The sequence below is a fragment of the Cervus elaphus genome, chromosome 11 (genome assembly GCF_910594005.1).
Source record: "Cervus elaphus chromosome 11, mCerEla1.1, whole genome shotgun sequence".
Lineage (NCBI taxonomy): Eukaryota > Metazoa > Chordata > Mammalia > Artiodactyla > Cervidae > Cervus > Cervus elaphus.
Window position 1 is genome coordinate 44,314,817 of NC_057825.1, and position 18,632 is coordinate 44,333,448.

General features: G+C 39.9%; 1 protein-coding gene across 7 annotated transcripts in view; it reads right to left on the reverse strand.

The window, feature by feature from the left end:
* EHBP1 (EH domain binding protein 1) overlaps positions 1 to 18,632 on the reverse strand; it is a 427,793-nt gene that overhangs the window by 337,065 nt on the left and 72,096 nt on the right. For 3 of the 7 annotated variants that reach the window (XM_043917688.1, XM_043917687.1, XM_043917681.1), the window contains exons 1-2: positions 2,548 to 2,892; positions 1,316 to 1,719 (exon numbers count right to left, since the gene is read on the reverse strand). In XM_043917688.1, coding sequence (XP_043773623.1) covers positions 1,316 to 1,419 — 104 coding nt within the window. In that variant the 5' untranslated portion in view covers positions 1,420 to 1,719; positions 2,548 to 2,892. Of the gene's footprint in view, positions 1 to 1,315; positions 1,720 to 2,547; positions 2,893 to 18,632 lie in introns of those variants that run through there. The other 4 variants (XM_043917684.1, XM_043917685.1, XM_043917683.1 and 1 more) reach the window with 3 other exon arrangements.

The window sequence follows — 18,632 nt, forward strand, 5'->3', positions numbered from 1 at the left end:
ATTATTGCACCTATCACAGAGACTTCATTTACATGACCTGTCATTGCCCTAGACTCCTTAAGAGTGAACTCCTTGAGGGTGGGGATTATTTCATATTCAACGCTAAAGCTACAGAGCCTAGTATAAAGTATGTAATCAATACATGCACTTCTTGAGTTGCACATAAAATAACATTCTAACAAGTTTAAGAGAAAAGCATTTGGAAACTAATTTCCAAATAAATATTCAGATATGCTTTAAGAGTTCTAGAGTAGAGCAAGTTGTTTTTCATCTTATAAAAAGAGAGATTAATACAGACATGAGATTACAGTCTGTGTGAATAATGAAATGGACTTATTTTTGCAGTAATACTGCTTAATCACCGCAATAAATCAAAACCCAAAGTACCATTTTCTTAAGATTAACTTTTTTCCTCTAATAAGAATAGTAGTAGTTTAGTTGCTAAGTCGTGTCCGACTCTTGCAACCCCATGGACTATAGCCTGCCAGGCTCCTCTGTCCATCGGATTCTAGGCAAGAATACTGGAGTGAGTTGCCATTTCCTTCTCCAGGGGATTTTCCTGACCCAAGGATTGAACCCAGGTCTCCTGCATTGTAGGGAGATTCTTTACCAGCTGAGCTACAAGGGAAGCCCAATAAGAATTCTTCTTGCTTATCATTCAGGGCAGTGAAAAGAAAGCCCTAAATTTACTTTGCTCAAGTGGAAAGCAGCAAATCACAGACCAGCACTACTAATTGCTTCCTTAAGTCTGGACAAGAAATGTATCTCATTAGGCAATTAAAATAAAATACAGTTGCCTGACTAAGCATATAACAAAAGAATTTCTAAGGTTGTGTGGACTGGCATTCTATTAATCAGATAATGAAAAATTCTTTATTTTAAGCAAAAGAAAAAAAACAGACCAGCACCACCCTACAAGAATAGATTTCTGTATTAAAACTCTATTGAAACATAGACATACGTGTTAATCAAAGTATATACATATGTTTACAATATTTCAATAGGCATTTTCACATCTCCTTAAAATTACAAAAATCAAAGTTATCCTAACACTAATGAGGCAAGACCTCAAGACCAAGTCTGCTGTACTTGGTGTGCTCTCATAGTAACAGTCCTCTGAGCCACACTGAAGTGCAGTAATTAAAACCCACAGGAATGGTACCAGCAGCAACAGCGCACACCATAGTACTTGTGAGAGTCATCTGCACCCCGCCCAGCTTTTACACACTTGTGCACTGCAGAAAGGTAAATCCGCTGTCAGAAGCAGCAGGGTTTAGGCCACAGCACAGCAAACTCTACACCCAGGCACTCTTACCATTTCTTGGTACATTCAACCATCAGTTCCTGGTAGGAGGCCACAAACTGGAACTTGGATGCGTGTTTTCCCACACGCTGTAGTCTCTTCCAAACTGAAGCCATGATGATCAGTCAAAACAGTGGAGCAGTTCTGGGTGAGCAACACAGCAGCTTTAACAAAGCAGAAGGTCCAAAGCAAAGGGGCTTTGCATGTATGTCTGTACTTTAAAAAACTCAACTACAACTTGAAATGATGTTTGGGGTCCATAAAGTCTTCTTCCTGTTTCACAGGGTAAATCCCATCCTAGATGAATGGCCCAGTCAAGAAGAGCATCACACACATGACAGGATGAGTGAGAGGAGGTTCCCTCATGGAGATATCACCATTCCACCTCGGGTCTATATGCTATGTATTCTGGAGGACTGAAAAGCAAAACAAAGAGAAAAAATATGAGAAGAGAAGCATAAGAAGCGACTAACCACCCACGTCAGATAACACTGCAACAGACGACCCCAGTTCTCCAGCATGTTTTTCAAACAATGAAACAAAACACTAACCTCAAAAGCCAGTAACGTCAAGGATGCAAGATACCAAGGAAGAAATTGCAACTCACACCACAGACGTGGAGCAACACATCAGGTAATCAGCATCAACAATTGAGAGGCAAAAGCCGGGGCCCTACCTCCTCCTAGCATCACAGAAGGGCGAGCAGAGCGGGAAAGTCTAGAGATGCTGCTTAATGTCCACCGCCAGTCAGAGGAAGGAGTGGAGTATTTTAAAATAAACTTTATTTTTCAGGTGATAATTAATAGCTCTAAGTCCTAAAATAAGTGCGTGGAGCAAATTAAGGAGCGGGGACGAATGCTGCTGCTGAGTCGGAGGGGGAAACGGATGGGAAAAGAGGAGTGGAGGGAAATCTCAAGACAGAGAGAGGGCAGTGTCCCGGCTCCTGGCCACTTGGGCTCTCATTCACCTTCGCTGCCAACCGGAGGGAAATGGAAACTCCTGCCTGGGCGTGAAGCAATGACCAAAGGGGCAAGTGCACGGTGCGGTGCCTCCCTCCCCCATCCTCAGGGAAGAGTCCGCCGGAGCCTCCTCTCCTCCCGCACACAGCCCAGACCCCTGCCCCCAGCGGAGGCAGGCGGTGGCTCGCCCGCAGTCTCTGTCACCCAGGCGGTGCCAGAAGACCCCCCAGCCCGGTACCCGAGCCCCGGCCCCGCAGCACGTCCACTCCCGCCCCCTCCTCACACCTCTAATCCCGCTGTCGGGCTGAGTCTGGCCCGGTTCCCTCCTCAGCGCCGCTCCTCCGTCGCCGCCGCAGCAGAAGCCGCCGCCGCCGCCACCGAGTCCTCCATCCCCGCCGGAGCCACATGGAACAGCCGAGCCAGCAGCGGCGCTCCCGGGAGCCGGGGTCTGCAGCCCCTCAGGCGGACAGCGCGCCTCACGCCCGCCCCCTCCCGGACGCAGTAGCCCCGCGACCGTCCCCCACCCTACAAAACCCTGCCAGAGCCGCCGCTCAGCGCCCAGCACCCCCTCCCCCGCCTTTCTCCTCCGCCACCATCATCATTACCTCCCCCGCCGCACCTCTCACACTAACCCTACCCAGGGCGGCTCAACCTCCGTCCGCCCCGCCGCCATTGGCTGGGTCCCGCGCTTGCCCCGCCCACCTCGGCGACCGGGCCTTTGAGGGGCAGGGGCGCCTCATTGGCCGAGCAGGGTGCCCATCACAGAGCTCCACCCTCCCCTAGTTCTGGAGGTGTTTTTCCGCCAGGCGGAACGCGGCGTACAATCTACCCTTCTTTAAAAAAAAAAAAAAAATTGGAACCCTCTACGGACAATCCCTCCCATTCCTCTGATTGGCTTCAAGAGGGAAGAGCTAGGTGGGAGGAGTGAAGAGTGTTTATAGTGATCTGGAAGGTGGTTGCTGAAGGTGGATGTCGGTCAAAGGTGCTGGGCGGGGTTTATAGCTGGAGTCAGAGCAGAGCCCGGGACTGGCTTCTCTGCAGCTGTGAGCTGTGGAGCTGCTGTGGTTTTCTCGTCCAGTTCTCTCCTATCCCCACCCTAGGAGTTGGGTGTGCCCTCTCTGCCACTAGCTGCTAGGGTGTTTGCGCACAGAGCCTTGGTTTAACCTCCTGGGATTTTTCCTCTGACCAACTGTAATGACCTGGCCAAGCCCCTACCAAACATTAGATCTGCTGGTCCTTAATGAACCAGATTCAATAACCAAAAGTGAGGTAGCTCAGTCGTGTCCGACTCTTTGCGACTCGGTAGACCGTAGCCTACCAGGCTCCTCCGTCCATGGGATTCTCCAGGCAAGAATACTGGAGTGGGTTGCCACTTCCTTTTCCAGGGGATCTTCCCGACCCAGGGATCAAACCCGGGTCTCCCGCATTGCAGGGAGACGCTTTACACTCTGAGCCACCAGGGACATAAAATGTTCATATTGCGATTTCTTCTTGTTATAATTCTTAAACGTTTTTATGAATCCTAGTTTCTCTTCTTCGCTATCGATCTTTTTCTCTCTCTCTTATAGATGAATTTCGGAGGGTTAGCATATAAGAAGAGTGGTTATGGGCAAAGGGGAGGATGAAATAACCTAAGAAGAGTGTGCGGGCAGGGGCACTTAACCTTGTTAAAGGAGCCAAGGACCCTTTTGAGAACGGTGATGAAAGGTATAGATATTTTACCGAGGAGAAATAGGTCCTATCCTAAGACAAAAATTTGCTTTCAATTTTAGGTAGTCCACAGACCTCCGGTTTAGAGAAAGAAGACAAAGAGTGAACTTTGGGGGAAATCTCAGCATTTGAGGAAGAAGTAAGGTGGGAAGGAGACAGGAGGGAATGGTCAGAGAAGTAGCAGCACCCTAGAAGCAATGGGTCAATTGAGAAAAAGAGGGAAACTGACTCATGAAGAGAAAACAGGCAAGATGAGTCCAGGAAATAATTAGAGCACATTCTTAATCTTACTAAGGATAGAGATCAGGATGTGTGGACAAAATAGCTTGAAAGGTGTTACCATCTAGGGAAGGATTCTTTTAAGGTCAGGAAAGAGGGCAGTGATGGGTGAGAGTTGAGCTCATCTGTAGCCACGGGGAGGCAAGAGAAAGGAGAGACTGAAGAATCAGCATCGATTGGGAGACATAGAAGGCTTGAATCCAGTATCTAATTCCATTTCCATTTGCAATAAAGAAAGTGATCTAATAATATTACAAGAACACAGTGCACATTTTACAGAAAAGGGCATAGATATCACTTATTTTGCTATAGTCTTAATTTTAAAATAGGAAAGATAACCATAATAATTATATTGATTCTGATTTTGTGTACATCTTAAAGTTCTCTCCTGTCCTTCCTGAGTGGCTTACTAAGTCACTGTAACCTACATCTATTATGATCTCATATAGTGATATATTCTGCATCATTAACAGACTCTAAGTGTATGGATTTTTTAATGGCTAATTTATAGAAATGGTCATAACCTATTTTAATCTGTGGTGTCCTTCAGGAACAACCCACATGATAATCAAGTGGGGTTTGCATCCTATTTTTTATTATTATTCTTCAGAAATTCACAGACTTTCTCATGTGGTTATTCTGATTTCTTTTAATACTCTTTCCCTTCCTAAAAAGGAAGAGGGGACTTCCCTGGTGGTCTAGTGGTTAAGACTCCATACTGCCAATGCAAGCAGCACAGGTTTGATCCGGAAGAAAAACAAGCACACACACACAAACTATTTTTAAAAAAAGAAGGAGAAGGAGTGTGTAGGACCCTAGGGAATCTTTCTCAAGTTGTGGAAAACTTCAAGAAACTAAGAAAGAGTTTCTTAAATGATAGTTCTTCTTTTTAGGGGAAGTATTTCTCTTGGATGTAAACTCTTCTTTTTCATCCTAGCTGCAAAAGTAGCTAAGAAGAGCCCAAGTTTAGAAATGGAGGAATTAAAAACAGACCTTAACCCTGTTGCTAAGCTCAAGTTCATAGGCTCCTGGAGACCCCACAGAATAGCTACTTCTTCCCTCATGACTTTTTTTGTTTTAATAACCTGTTTGCTAACTAAATTTATTGGAGAACCTTAAATATAGAATATTTTAAGATCTTTCTATCCACTTAGCTGATAGGGAGTACCAACTGAGTATTGATCGCATGAAATGTTATTAATGGCACATAAAAGGTATAGTCCCTGCTCTCAAAGAATTTTCAGAAACAGATGTTCAATATACATGCAGGAAATTAACACAAATCACTTCACCTCTCTAAGTCCCAGTTTCTTATTCTGTCAAACAAATCATCACGCTTCCTTTCTGGGATGTTGAGAAGATGGAAGATAAGTATGTAAAGTGCCTGACATACAGTAAACAGTCAATAAATAGCAATTAATAATGTACATCATTATATTTTTTAGCAGAGTCAAAAATAATACATAATAAACATAAAAATTAACCTTCAAGAATAACTTGGGCAATACTTAGTTGTTACCAAACATTGCTACCTCAAGGAATAACAAATCTCAAAATAAACTACTTTCAACATTATTTGTCTTCCATTAAACTCAGTGATTACCTAGAGTGGAACACCAATAACCTATGTATACACAGAAATTTTTAATAATTACTAAGAATTCAATTGGCCCCAATCCCCATGACCACCTTTCGTGCCATATATCATCTGAGATCTTTTGGCATTCTAGAAATTACCTTTTTCTTAAGGTTCCCATTTCTCCTACCTACCAGTATGTACCAGTAAGTACATCCTACTGACCCTCGCCCCTTCCAAACTGTGTTTCTGCCTCTTTCTAAACCCCTGTCTTGATTTATCATCTTCTTCCATCCCAGGCTTAATCTGCATGTAATACACCTGTGGATATAAGTAACTTTAATAGTCCTGTCCATTTGACCCAGGTGTTGACTGCAAAATGTTATAGCTGTTTTACTTAAAAGATTCAACATTTAAAACAATTTCTATATTGCCTTTATATATCACCAAGCTTACAGTGAAAATAAAATATAAAAAAATGGAAAATGCCACCCCAAAATTTCAAATCCTCTGTGCCATGACAGTTTTGAAATGATAGAAATTATTTTCACTGAAGCAGCTTTGCCAATTAACCCCCTAAATGGAGATTCTGGTCTATGAAGTGCAACCATAGGCTTGAATTATTATCATCCCTGGTAATAAAATTCTTATCCTTGGGTTTTACAGTTTTTGCAGTAAAAAATTGTCAGCGGTATTATTGCAGGATTTAACTACTAATAGAACTTAACTGTGCCTTAGTCATAGTAATAAGATTTACCCGCAACAATAGCACTGCACTGCAGATTTTTGCATTGTTTTCCAGTTACCATAGCAGCTATACAATACACAACAATATTACTGCAATTTTTAACTGCTAATAAAATTACTATTTCTTTTATGCCCATAACAAACAAACTTCTTCTGACAATCCTACAGCAATATTTATACCCTTAAAAAACTCACTGTGGCAGGCTGATACTTTTGAAATATTAACTGAGGTTTTTGTAGTAGTTGTTTTTCCGAGTATTCTTTTTATCCTGTGGCCTTTCTCCTCCTATACCCCACCCAAAGACACCTGCAGCATCAGGTTACTGTTAGTTGCTCGGTTGTGTCCAACTGTTGTGACCCCATGGACTGTAGCCTGCCAGGCTCCTCTGTCCATGGGATTCTCCAGGCAAGAATACTAGAGTGGGTAGCCATTCCTTCTTCCAGGGGAATCTTCCCGGCCCAGGGATCAAACCCCGATCTCCCGCATTGCAGGCAGATTCTTTACCGTCTGAGCCACCATGGAAGCCCCACATCCACCCTCAGATAGACTGGGTTTTGCTTATTGTTTCAGGAAAGTGGTATAACAGAATGTAGGGAAACAGGGAATTTCTCCTTGTTTTTCAGTTTCGGAACCCAAGCCCTTTAGGGGGTAATGAAATATATCCAGTTAGAGACCTGTACTGTTCAATATGATAACCTAAAGCTATATGTGACTACTGAACATTTGAAATGTGGCTAGTTGAAATTGAGATGTGCTGTCAGTATAAAATACACACCAATTTCAAAGACTTAGTATGTACAAATGAAGAGGATATATCTTATTTAAAAGTTTTCTATTGACTGCCTATTGAAATGATAATATTTTAAATGTATTGGATAAAAAAGACATTAAAAATTAATTTCATTCATTACTCTTTTAATGTGGCTACTGGAAAAATTTTAATTATACGTGTGCTTGCCTTATTTTCCTATTGGACAGTGCTGGTATATACAGTAGTATAACTTCCTTTCCTAGAGATAAGAAATGGATTTCCTGGACTGGAATGGGATTAAGAAGTTGGCTGGAAAGTAATGAGAGGCTACATGCTGGTGGTCCCCGAAAGCAGGACTCACTGATCTCTTCCCACCCTATTCTGGCAGAAGCCTTTGGCAGGATCTATCTATGGGAACTGAGAGCCAAGGGAGATAATTTCCATTCATTCCATTTGTCAGAGCCCAGAGAAGTGGCAAGACCCTAAGATAAGAAAAGGCTGGGTCGTGTGTCCAGTCCAGCCAAGACCATTTCAATAGCATTTTTTGTGCTGAATGAAATGCTCTATACATGGGTGTCCAACACAGTAGCTTCTAGCCACTAGGGCTATTGAGGAAAACCACTAGGGCTCAGAAATGTGGCTAGCATAACTAAGGAGCTAAAGTTTTATTGAGTTTTAATTAATTTAGATTTCAACAGCTGCATGTGACTGGTAGCTACCATAATGGACAGTGAAATCTTGCATAGTACCATGGAGGTTCTGGAAGCCCAACATGATGAGCCCCAGATACCCAAAAGGGCAGAGAGACAGCAGAAGCAGCAGACCTAAAGGAACCTTGCTGATGGGCCAAGGTCTATCCAGCCGCAATTCGTGCGGCCAGCTGCCTTTGAGGAAAGATACAGAGTGAAAATCTTAGGGGAGCCAGCATGGCAGAGGAGGAGCAAAGATCAAATGTTTCATCCTCTTTCTCTGACATGCTAATCCTACAGAAGTCTCCTCAGTTTAGATGCAACCCCTGCCAAACTGTCTATGAAGTGTCTGCCACCTCTTGTGAAATCAGAACTTGAACTAGAAATTGGGTTGAGTTATGGAAAAATGAAATTATATTTCCTGCAAACCTGAATTTTGTAAAACTTGAGGTCTGTACCTGCTATATAACTGAAAGTAATAATTCTAACAAAATGCTTAGAAACCTATGTTTATCTTCCTAAAAGGAAGTTCTTCTTTTCTCTATCATTAAAGGACCCAAGTTCTTTGGTGGACATGAAAGCTGCATCAGAAAACCATCTTTCAACTAAAAACAGAATATCCTTTTGTAAAATTGTTTCTGTTCCAATTACCCATGAATGAATCCTTGCAGTTAGCCATAATGAACCTTTGCACATTGAACCTGAGATGGCACTAAACTCCAGGACCTTGATTATGGTCTAAATGCCCAATTTTGTCCAGTTCTACAATATCTAGGAAAAGCCAACCTGGGCCTAGTTGGAGGAGACACAGGAGCATCCTTGGCTGCCTTGAGACTCAAATAGACAGAAACAAGTCTACAGATACCATCCACTGGTAATTCAGTACGCCTGACACCTGCTATTTATGCATGCATGCATGCCAAATTGTTTCAGTTGTGTCTGACTCTTTGCAACCCCATGGATGGTAGCCCACCAGGCTCCTCTGTCTATGGAATTCTCCAGGCAAGAATACTGGTTGCCATGTCCTCCTCCAGGGGATCTTCCCAGCTCAGGGATCAAATGCACATCTGCTGCTGCTCCTGCATTGCAGGAGGACCCTTTACCACTGTGCCACCTCTGTGTACAGAGCAACATATGAATGATTAGAAGGCTCAGAAATCTTCAAAATGTGTATACTCAAAATATTAGCAACAAAAACATCAATCAGCTAGAATGGATAACAGCCATGAACCACGGGCCCAGCTCTCTTATTGAGGACCAACTAAATATCAGTTCTTGACTCTAGAGTACCTTTGCGGGTCTGTACCATCCTCTTAGTCTCATCTTTCACATTACTCAAGATAATTTAATGTTGGTAAAATCCCAGCCAAGAAATGGTGTATATACCAAGATAAATGCAGTTATCAGAGAGAATTTACATTTTGCCAGTAGGTCAACCATTACTGGGATTATTGCCAAAAAAAAAGTTTGAGTTGAAATTAGGTGGGTTTGAGCCCTTTCTGAGAAAATATCTGCTAAATTTAATAAATTTATGTCCTATAAAATCAGTAGGGATTCTTGGCCAAGGTTTATTGGTCATTTCCCAATAAATGTTAAGAGCCTTTGATGACTTATAAAGAGTAGACTGATCTCTTTTTTTTTTTTTCTGTGTTTTCAATAATTGGAATAAATTGCAAGTAACTGGATATAGCATGATGCCAGTGTTTTCTTCTGAATAATTCCTGGATGACTGTATTTAGTATGAACAAGATAATGTAATTAACATTTTCTGAAATAATGAGGCTAGACAGGAAAGGCAAAGAAAAACCAGTAGGAATTCACAGTCTTGGAGGGCACTGAATACCCACCAGGTGGTGTTGAATCAAAGCATCTCCATCTCAAACAGTGCAAAACGCGGCAAGCTGAAAACAGGCAGAACCTCACCAGCACACTGGACATGAGCCAAGGGAAACTAGCCCTGTTGCAGAAACTTGCCCCAGATGAGTAGAGCTGGAAAACAAACCCAAACTCAGAGGGTAGGATTAACTCATGCATAGTTTGGGCAATCTGCTAGGCAGGGCAAAATGGAGAACGGTTCCAGGACAAGGGAAGTAACATGGAAGCCAGAGAGAGCTGCAATATCATCCCAGATCTCTCTTTTTAGGGTAAATCAACCAACCAGTGACTGGGCTTCCAGAGAGTAGAACATAGCCTGTTAAGTAAAGATGACTTCATGAGAGCTGCTGGTTATTTCTTCATATTTTGTTGCTATCTTTAAATACTCCAAATAACAAATCATTGATATTTTTCTCCAAGGAAATAAAGTCAACTGTTGAGCAAGAGTTGTTTTTTGTGCCATAGGTCAGTCTTCTAAGGAAATCCTGACATCCTCAACATTAAAAACCATGATATTTTGTCCCCAAAATGACAAATTTAGTTCTATTTTAGATACTGAATATATAGTGCTAAGCTGCACTTGTTGAGAAGAAATTATCTGGCATTATTGGTGTCCCATATCTTATTTCAAAAACTTACGCAAGCACCTTTCCCCTGTGAACTAGTACGTTTCAGTGGAAAAGGGGAGTATTGTACATATGCATCTTTCTTTACACAACCCATGCTAAAAAGATGTATATTTATTTGATCATATTTAAAATATTCACTCCTTCTTTGAACTTTTTCCAAATAAAAGCAGGACTGTTGTTGACTGCTCATCTTCTTTTATTCTTGTAATAATGCACTTCCTAGCTACTCACAAAGCTACCTTGTGCATGCCTCTTCCCGAGCTTACCTCACAACTGACAAAATAATAATTACTAAAATCCTACAGTCAGTTCTTAGTGGTAAATAGAGCAACTTGTTGAGTACTTCTTCATACATGTCATGCTGGAAAGTGAAACCATTACACTGCTACATGATATTAACTGCCCTTCAACATTGTGTGTGCATGCTAAGTTGCTTTAGCCCTGTCTGACTCTGTGTGACCCTATGGACTGCAGCCTGTCAGGCTCCTCTGTCCATGAGATTCTCCAGGCAAGAATACTGGAGTGGATTGCCATGTCCTCCTCCAGGGGATCTTCCTGACCCAGGGATCGAACCTGTATCTGTTGTGTCTCTTGCACTGGCAGACGAATTCTTTACCACTAGCACCACCTGAGAAGCCCTTCAACACTGTGTGGTATGGATATTTACAATGCCCAGGAATGATATTTGGTCAAACAATTTTGCCAATAGTTCATTCTGCTTTCTCTTATTAAAATCTTAATAATTTTCAGCTGATTTTGCAACAACATAACCTGTACCTAGTTTTGCTACAAGTATAAAAGAATACAACTTGAGTGATAGTTTTGTGATTTTGATTTCCTTTGATGATATTTTTTAGCTAAAAATCCATTCATTTATTAACAAGTAATTTATTAACTTGTTATAAGTAATATTTATTAATTTACTAGCTAAGTTTTTAATAATTGAATGACTACTAAGCTTAAAGTACTGAGCTAAGTATTGGAGATGCAGCACAACAAAAGGGACAAAATTCCTGCCCTTATGGGGCTCACATTCCTCATCAGTTAGAAAAGATTATTTAGTGTTTGCCTTAGAAAATCTCAATTGATGAGAGGTGACTGTGTGTTGTTTAACAATGACACAAAAACTAATTAAGAGAAGTGTTATAAAAGCCAATGTACTGGGGACTAATATTAACAGATTGCTCCCTCAATGAAATCCAATTTTCAGATATTTATTGTTGTATTTCTAATTTACACCTTTATTTCTTTGTGGTCGCTTGTGAAAAAAATCACAAATAGACTTTGTCACAGTTCACACAGGTTTATAATCTGTACTTACACTATGCAATTGTAAAGATACTGTTTATAATTTGTGTTTTTAATTCACTTGAATTGTAGTAATATTTATCTCACTGTTTACTCTTTTTATGCTTCACTGAAGCACTTTAGAGATATTAATCCATTTTTTAAAAATTATGAATATAAGACGACACTATTGTAACTGTAAAAGTGTAAAATTAATACATACCAAAACTGAAATTACATGGTCTGAGAGAGATCATCTGAAATCTGTTAAATGTTAGCCAAAACAATTTGATCAGTGCATTCCTTGGTGTTCCCATGAAACTTTTAAGAATGAAATGTTATTAAGAATGATAGTATTTTAAGAAACACACCCATCCTATTTGATATCCCTTTTGACTCCTTTATAAAATAATAAAAGCTTATTTTCACTGCCCTTTATTCAGAAATATATTAGCTCCCTTCCTAGATGTTCTGAGGGGTAAAATAAAAGTTGGCATTTATAAGTGTTCTATGATCTTTTTAAGTGTAAAAATAGATATATAGAGAATACTCAGTACACAAATATATGTTAGAATGTAAAGATTATGAGTGATACCATTTTCTTAAATTCTCCTTTAATATTTTTAGATTGATTTTTACAATAAAAATAAGGATTAAAACTGCATAACTGTAGTCTTAGATTGAAAGTATTGTATAAATCATTATGTACACTTTAAAATGTTCTCTCACTATCTAAAAGCTGCCATCTATACTTTCTGCTTATAAATCATATCTAATTGATAAAAAAGAAAATGCTCCCCAGAAAAAATCCATTCCAAGTACATCTAATGTGTCCTGATTCTGGATCTATTTTGCCTATCTACACACTTCAGTCTGGGAGTGAGTGAAGACTCTTCTTTCACAAAATGTTCTATTCCTACTGATATCTTCTGTATTTTATATCATAAAAAGGATAGTTTTCACTGGTACTTTTTACAGGCTTGAATTGCTTTATTCAGATTTAGAACCATGAATGTCATGGTCATGCTGGGTATTTTCCCCATGACCCTCTAATTTGGGGCTAACATTTGACTCCCTTCTTGTCTTCATAATCTGTATGGAGGATTCTGTTCTCTGCTTCAGTGTCAAGTCAGGTGGGTCAAATAAGCAAATATTTACCAAGTGTCTAATATGGGCAAGTAGAGAAGGAAACGGAAACCCACTCCAGTACTCTTGCCTGGAGAATCCCATGAATGGAGGAACCTTGTAATCTACAGTCCATGCGGTCGCAGAGTCGGACACTACTGAGCAACTTCACTTTTTGCTAACATGGGCAAGAAATTGTTGCTGTTAAAAAAAAAAACAAAAAACACTACAGGACTTCTCTGGTGATCCAGTAGCTGGGAATGTATCTGCCAATGCAGAGGACACAGGTTCAATTCCTGGTCCAGGAAGATCCCACATGCCGTAGAGTAATAAGCCCATGGACCACAAGTACTAAAGCCCATGCTCCCTACAGCCTGTGCTCCACAAGAAGAGAAGCCACCTCAATGAGAAGCCCGCGCATCACAACGAGACAGCCCCCGCTCACTGCAACTAGAGAAGGCCCATGTGCAATGAAGACCCAGCACAGCCAAAATTAAATAAATAAAAATTTTTAAGACTACACATTTCTAAAATGTATGAAAATTTTACATAACTGGGTAAGTCACAGTTGGAGACCTCAAGAAATTTAAACTTATTTCAGAGGGAAAAATTATACAAAAAATAAAAATGTAAACTATAACTAATTAATAGCTTAGAAAATATTCAAGTGACAGTTTAAGACACAATTAAAAGAGATACAAGAAATCTATTATTCTCTTCTAGTCTGGAGAGAATCAAGCCAGTTATGGTGAAGTGCACTGAGCATAGGATGAGGTGAACTTGAGAGAACTGTTGCAGCTCCATCACTTATTAATCGGGTCATTCTAAGAGCTCACATAACCTCTGGAGGGAGCGGGAAAAGTGGATAGAATAGAGACACAGATACATCTCCAAGTCAAGCTGTGCAGACACAATTCTGGGGAAACTGGTAGAAGTAGAGTGACTAGGAAAGAAGCAATTTCCTCTTGAGTTGGTAGCTATAATACTAAGTATTCTGCTGCCAGTGACCTCCACTAAAGCAAGCCCACCTGAAAAAGGAAGAAGCCAAGAAATAAAGCAGAGAAGAGAGTTGCTTCATTTGCCTCATCTGTAAAATGAGAAATGGGAAACGTTTACTTTGGGAAATGTAAATGGGAAGCTAATACTTTGTCACCAAGAAGTAAAGGTTAGAAGAGATAAACTCTTAAGACCATTTCCAGCTGTAATTCTGTGATCTCAGAAATGCCTGACTTTAATACAGGGGTCTCTCATTGCAGGTGGATTCTTTACTGTCTGAGACACCAGGAAAGCCCAACAAACGGGTACATGTGTGCAAAATCAAAAAGAGGCACTTAGAATTTCTCATAACAATAATGTAGGTTTTACAGTCTTAAGAAAGTTGGGGCTATTTTTTCCCAGGTGAGGCTATTTTTTGATTACTTTTATCTAACTTTAATTTTCTGATTGAGTTGAAAGTTTATAGTCACAATTCCCATAGTGAACATGAAGGCAGAAAGGTGTCTTTTAAGAACATGAAAGATACTGTTCCTTAATGTATCTGTTCCTAATTCAATTGTTTATACCCATTTCTAAAGGAAAGAGTAATCATAAGTCAATTTTTGTCATCTTTAAACTATTTATGATAAATTATAAATAAAAGAATCATTGTTAGAACATGTCTTTCTAGAGTATATTGCTTATAACTTCAATACCAATCCAGTCCCAAAAGTTCAATCTCTTCCAGTATGAATTGCTAAGGTTTTTTTGAACCCTCTTTAGACAGAGATACCTGAGTCATGATTACTTAAATATACTGTGAAGATTAAGAGAACGAAAACAACTTTATATAAAAATTAACACAAAATGGACCATCAACCTAAATGTTAACAGCTATAAGTATGAAACTTAGAAAATTAGAGTAAATATTGTGATCTTGGATTTGGCAATGGTTTATTATTATTATATTTTATGGCCACACCACACAGCATGTGGGATCTTAGTTCCCTGACCAGGGGTTGAACCTGCATCACTTAGAGTGGAAGTAAAGAATTCCATTGGACCATCAGGAAAGTTCTGGTAATGGTTTTATAGATGTGATCATAAAAGCATGAACAACAAACTAAAATAGATGGTGCTTTAGCAAAATTAAAAGCCTTTGTACTTCAAAGATGTCATCAAGAAAGTGTATATCAGCCAATAGATGGGAGAAAATATTTGCAAATCACATATCTGATAAGGGGCTTCTATTCTGAATCTATAAAGAACTAATACAACTTAACAATAGACAAATAACCCAATTTTTAAATTGGCAAAGGATTAAAATAGACATTTCTCCAAAAATGATATATAAATGACTAATAATCATTTGAAAAATGCTCAACATCATTTACCATCAGGGATATAGAAATCAAAACCATACTGAATTAACCACTAAATGGCTTAAAATCAAAGGCAGACAATAACAAATTAAAGTCCATTGCTGGTGGGAGAACTTTGGAAAACAGTTTGGCAGTTACTCAAAGTGTCAAACATAGAGTTGCTTTACAACTTAGCATAAAGACGACTTCCAGATGTACAAGCTGGGATTTGAAAAGGCAGAGGAACCGGAGATCAAATTGCCGACATTCATTGGATAATAGAGGAAGCAACAGAGTTCCAGGAAAACATCTGCTTCTAATTCACTGACTACACTAAAGCCTTTGACTGCGTAGATCACAGCAAACGGTGGAAAATTCTTAGAGATGGGAATACCAGACCACTTTACACGTCCCCTGAGAAACCTGTATGTGAGTCAAGAAGCGACAGTTAGAACCGGACATGGAACAATGGACTGGTTCAAAACTGGGAAAGGAGTATATCAAGGCCATATGTTGTCACCCTGCTTATTTAACTTCTATGCAGAGTACATCATGCAAAATGCCAAGCTGGGTGGATCACAAGCTGGAATCAAGATTGCCAGGAGAAGTATCAACAAGCTCAGATATGCGGATGATAATGGCAGAAATCGAAGAGGAACTAAAGAGCCTCTTAATGAAGGTGAAAGAGGAGAGTGAAAAACCTGGCTTAAAACTCAACATTCAAAAAACTAAGATCATGGCACCTGGCCCCATCACTTCATGGCAAATAGATGGGGAAAAAGTGAAAACAGTGACAGATTTTATTTTCTTGGGCTCCAAAATCACTGCAGGTGGTGACTGCAACCATGAAATTCAGACACTTGCTCCTTGGAAGGAAAGCTATGACAAACCTAGACAGTGTATTAAAAAGCAGAAAGATCACTTTGCCAACAAAGGTCCATATAGTCAAAGCTATGGTTCTTCCAGTAGTCATGTATGAATGTGAGAAGTGAACCATAAAGAAGGCTGAGCACTGAAGAATTGGTGCTTGCAAATTGTGGTGCTAGAGAAGACTCCTGAGAGTCCCTTGCACAGCAAGGAGATCAAACCAGTCAATCTTAAGGGAAATCAACCCTGAATATTCACTGGAAGAACTGATGCTGAAGCTCCAAAAGTTTGACTCATTGGAAAAGACCCTGATGCTGGGAAAGATTGAGGGCCTGAGGAGAAGGGGTAGGCAGAAGATGAGATGGTTAGATGGCATCTCTAACTGAATGGATATGAGTTTCAGCAAACACCAGGAGATAGTGAAGGACAGGGGAGCTTGGCATGCTGCAGTCTATGGGCTCGCAAAGAGTCGGACATGACTTAGCGACTGAACAACAACAAATACACATGGTCTTCACTCCATCACTAAGTTGTGTTTTACACTCTTATCTCATATAGTCATTACAGAGTATTGAGTAGAGTTTCCTTTTCTCTACAGGAGGTCCTTATTTATTGATTTTATATATAGTAGTGTGTATCGGTCAACCCCAATCTCCCAATTTATCCCTAACCTCCCTTTCCCCTGGTAACCATGTTTGTTTTCTACATCTATTTCTGTTCTATAAATAAGTTCATTTGTATCATTAAATTTTTTTTTTCAATATCAACAGAGATTTTTGTTTCAGGAAGATGAGTATATAAGAACAGATTCTGAACCAGCCTACTTTTGTTTTTCACTTCTGTCACACTTGACTTTTTCTCTTTTGAGGGTATATTGATATTACTTATTTCCACAGCTCATGATAAGGCCTTGAGACTCCTGTGTTTTAATCAGTAAGATGAGTTTATTGCATTTAAGTCTCCTTTTTTGATAAAAAAGGACTACAATCTTAAAAGTTCTTTTTAAATTATTAAATATTTGTTCTGGCTTAGTGACTGTTTAAAAATAACAGATTTTAAGTGATTCATACACACAATTCCAGGACTCTTGAGTATGGATGAATAAAATGGAATGCACACAACCTTACACAGGGTTGTGCGAAAACAGCCTTCTTAATAATCATAATAGTGTCCTTCCATGAATTAAAGCGAGGGCAGTCATTCTGAACCTAGATCCCATCCTGTATCACTCCTCTACCAAAAAGTGGGATTAATGCACAGTTTCCAGGTTGTTGAGAAAACAATAAAAATCATCCAATTTTGATTTCCATTTCAAAAGTGGTTTCTTATGATGAAGGGAGGAAAGGTGAAGTGATGAGGAAAAGAAAATATATTGTCTGACACATGGAAAGTATTCAACAGATGCTAATTTCTTTCCTTTTATGCCCTTCTGAGGGGAGAATAAGGGGTGTAAGGGAGGAGACAGTGTTGACCAGATATGCTATCTGAAATATCCAACCTACACATCCATAATAAATTACTTCCGTCAGTAGTTATCTCTCAAGCAAAAAATCAGCACTTGAAAGAGATAACTCATTTTTTAAAAATCTGCTACTAGGTATGTCACTTCATTACTTTTGTGAGGGTAACATTCCAATGAGAAAGAATGCTGAGGAATCTTTTCCAGAATCTACCTTTCTATGAAAGTTCTTCTCTTCTTTCTAAAGTAGCCCCATCTGCCAGTCTGTGTACTTACTTGAGCTAGAGGAACCTGGTGGGCTATAGACCATGGGGTCGCAAGAGTCAGACACGACTTAGCAATTAAACCACCACTACCACAAAGAAGTCCTCTATCAGTTCACTTTATTTGGATAGTTCAGCAGGGACTACTCTGAGGCTGAATCACTCTTGCTATCTTTCCTTGAATCTCCTCAACCCCAAATTTTATAAAGATACACTCACTCTTATCTCCTTCATCATTCCATTGCTGGTCTCAGTCAAATTCTGGAGCCCTTGAGGAGTATCTTTAAAGGAGTATCTTTTTTTCTTTGTATTGGAATGCTCACAAACAGTTTCAGAGAACATAGCTGGCCTCTTGTATTTAGGTTGGCACATCAATCCATTAAAAAAACAAGCAGAAAAGTTCAATGAGAAATTACTATGCCATGTTACATTTTATCAGATGTAGGTAAGAATACCAGAAAATTAGGCAAATAATAAGTGGTTACTTAGAACTCCTAAATAGTCTATAATTCTACACAGAGGGGAACCCCACACATCACAACCCACCCATACATCATCTGAGAACCTCAGAAACTCTGCTCATACAACTGGAATTACCTAAGTCCATTTTGCACTCCTAGAAGACTGCACATTGGTCAACAGAGAGTTGGGCCCAAGGCAAAACAGTTCCTGAGCTTTATTAATTCTGATTTCTGAGCCAAGAAAGATTTTCCCCCTCCCTCCATCAACAGGAGGATTGTCTTAGGGTCTGAAGAAAGGCAGTATTTAAATAAAAG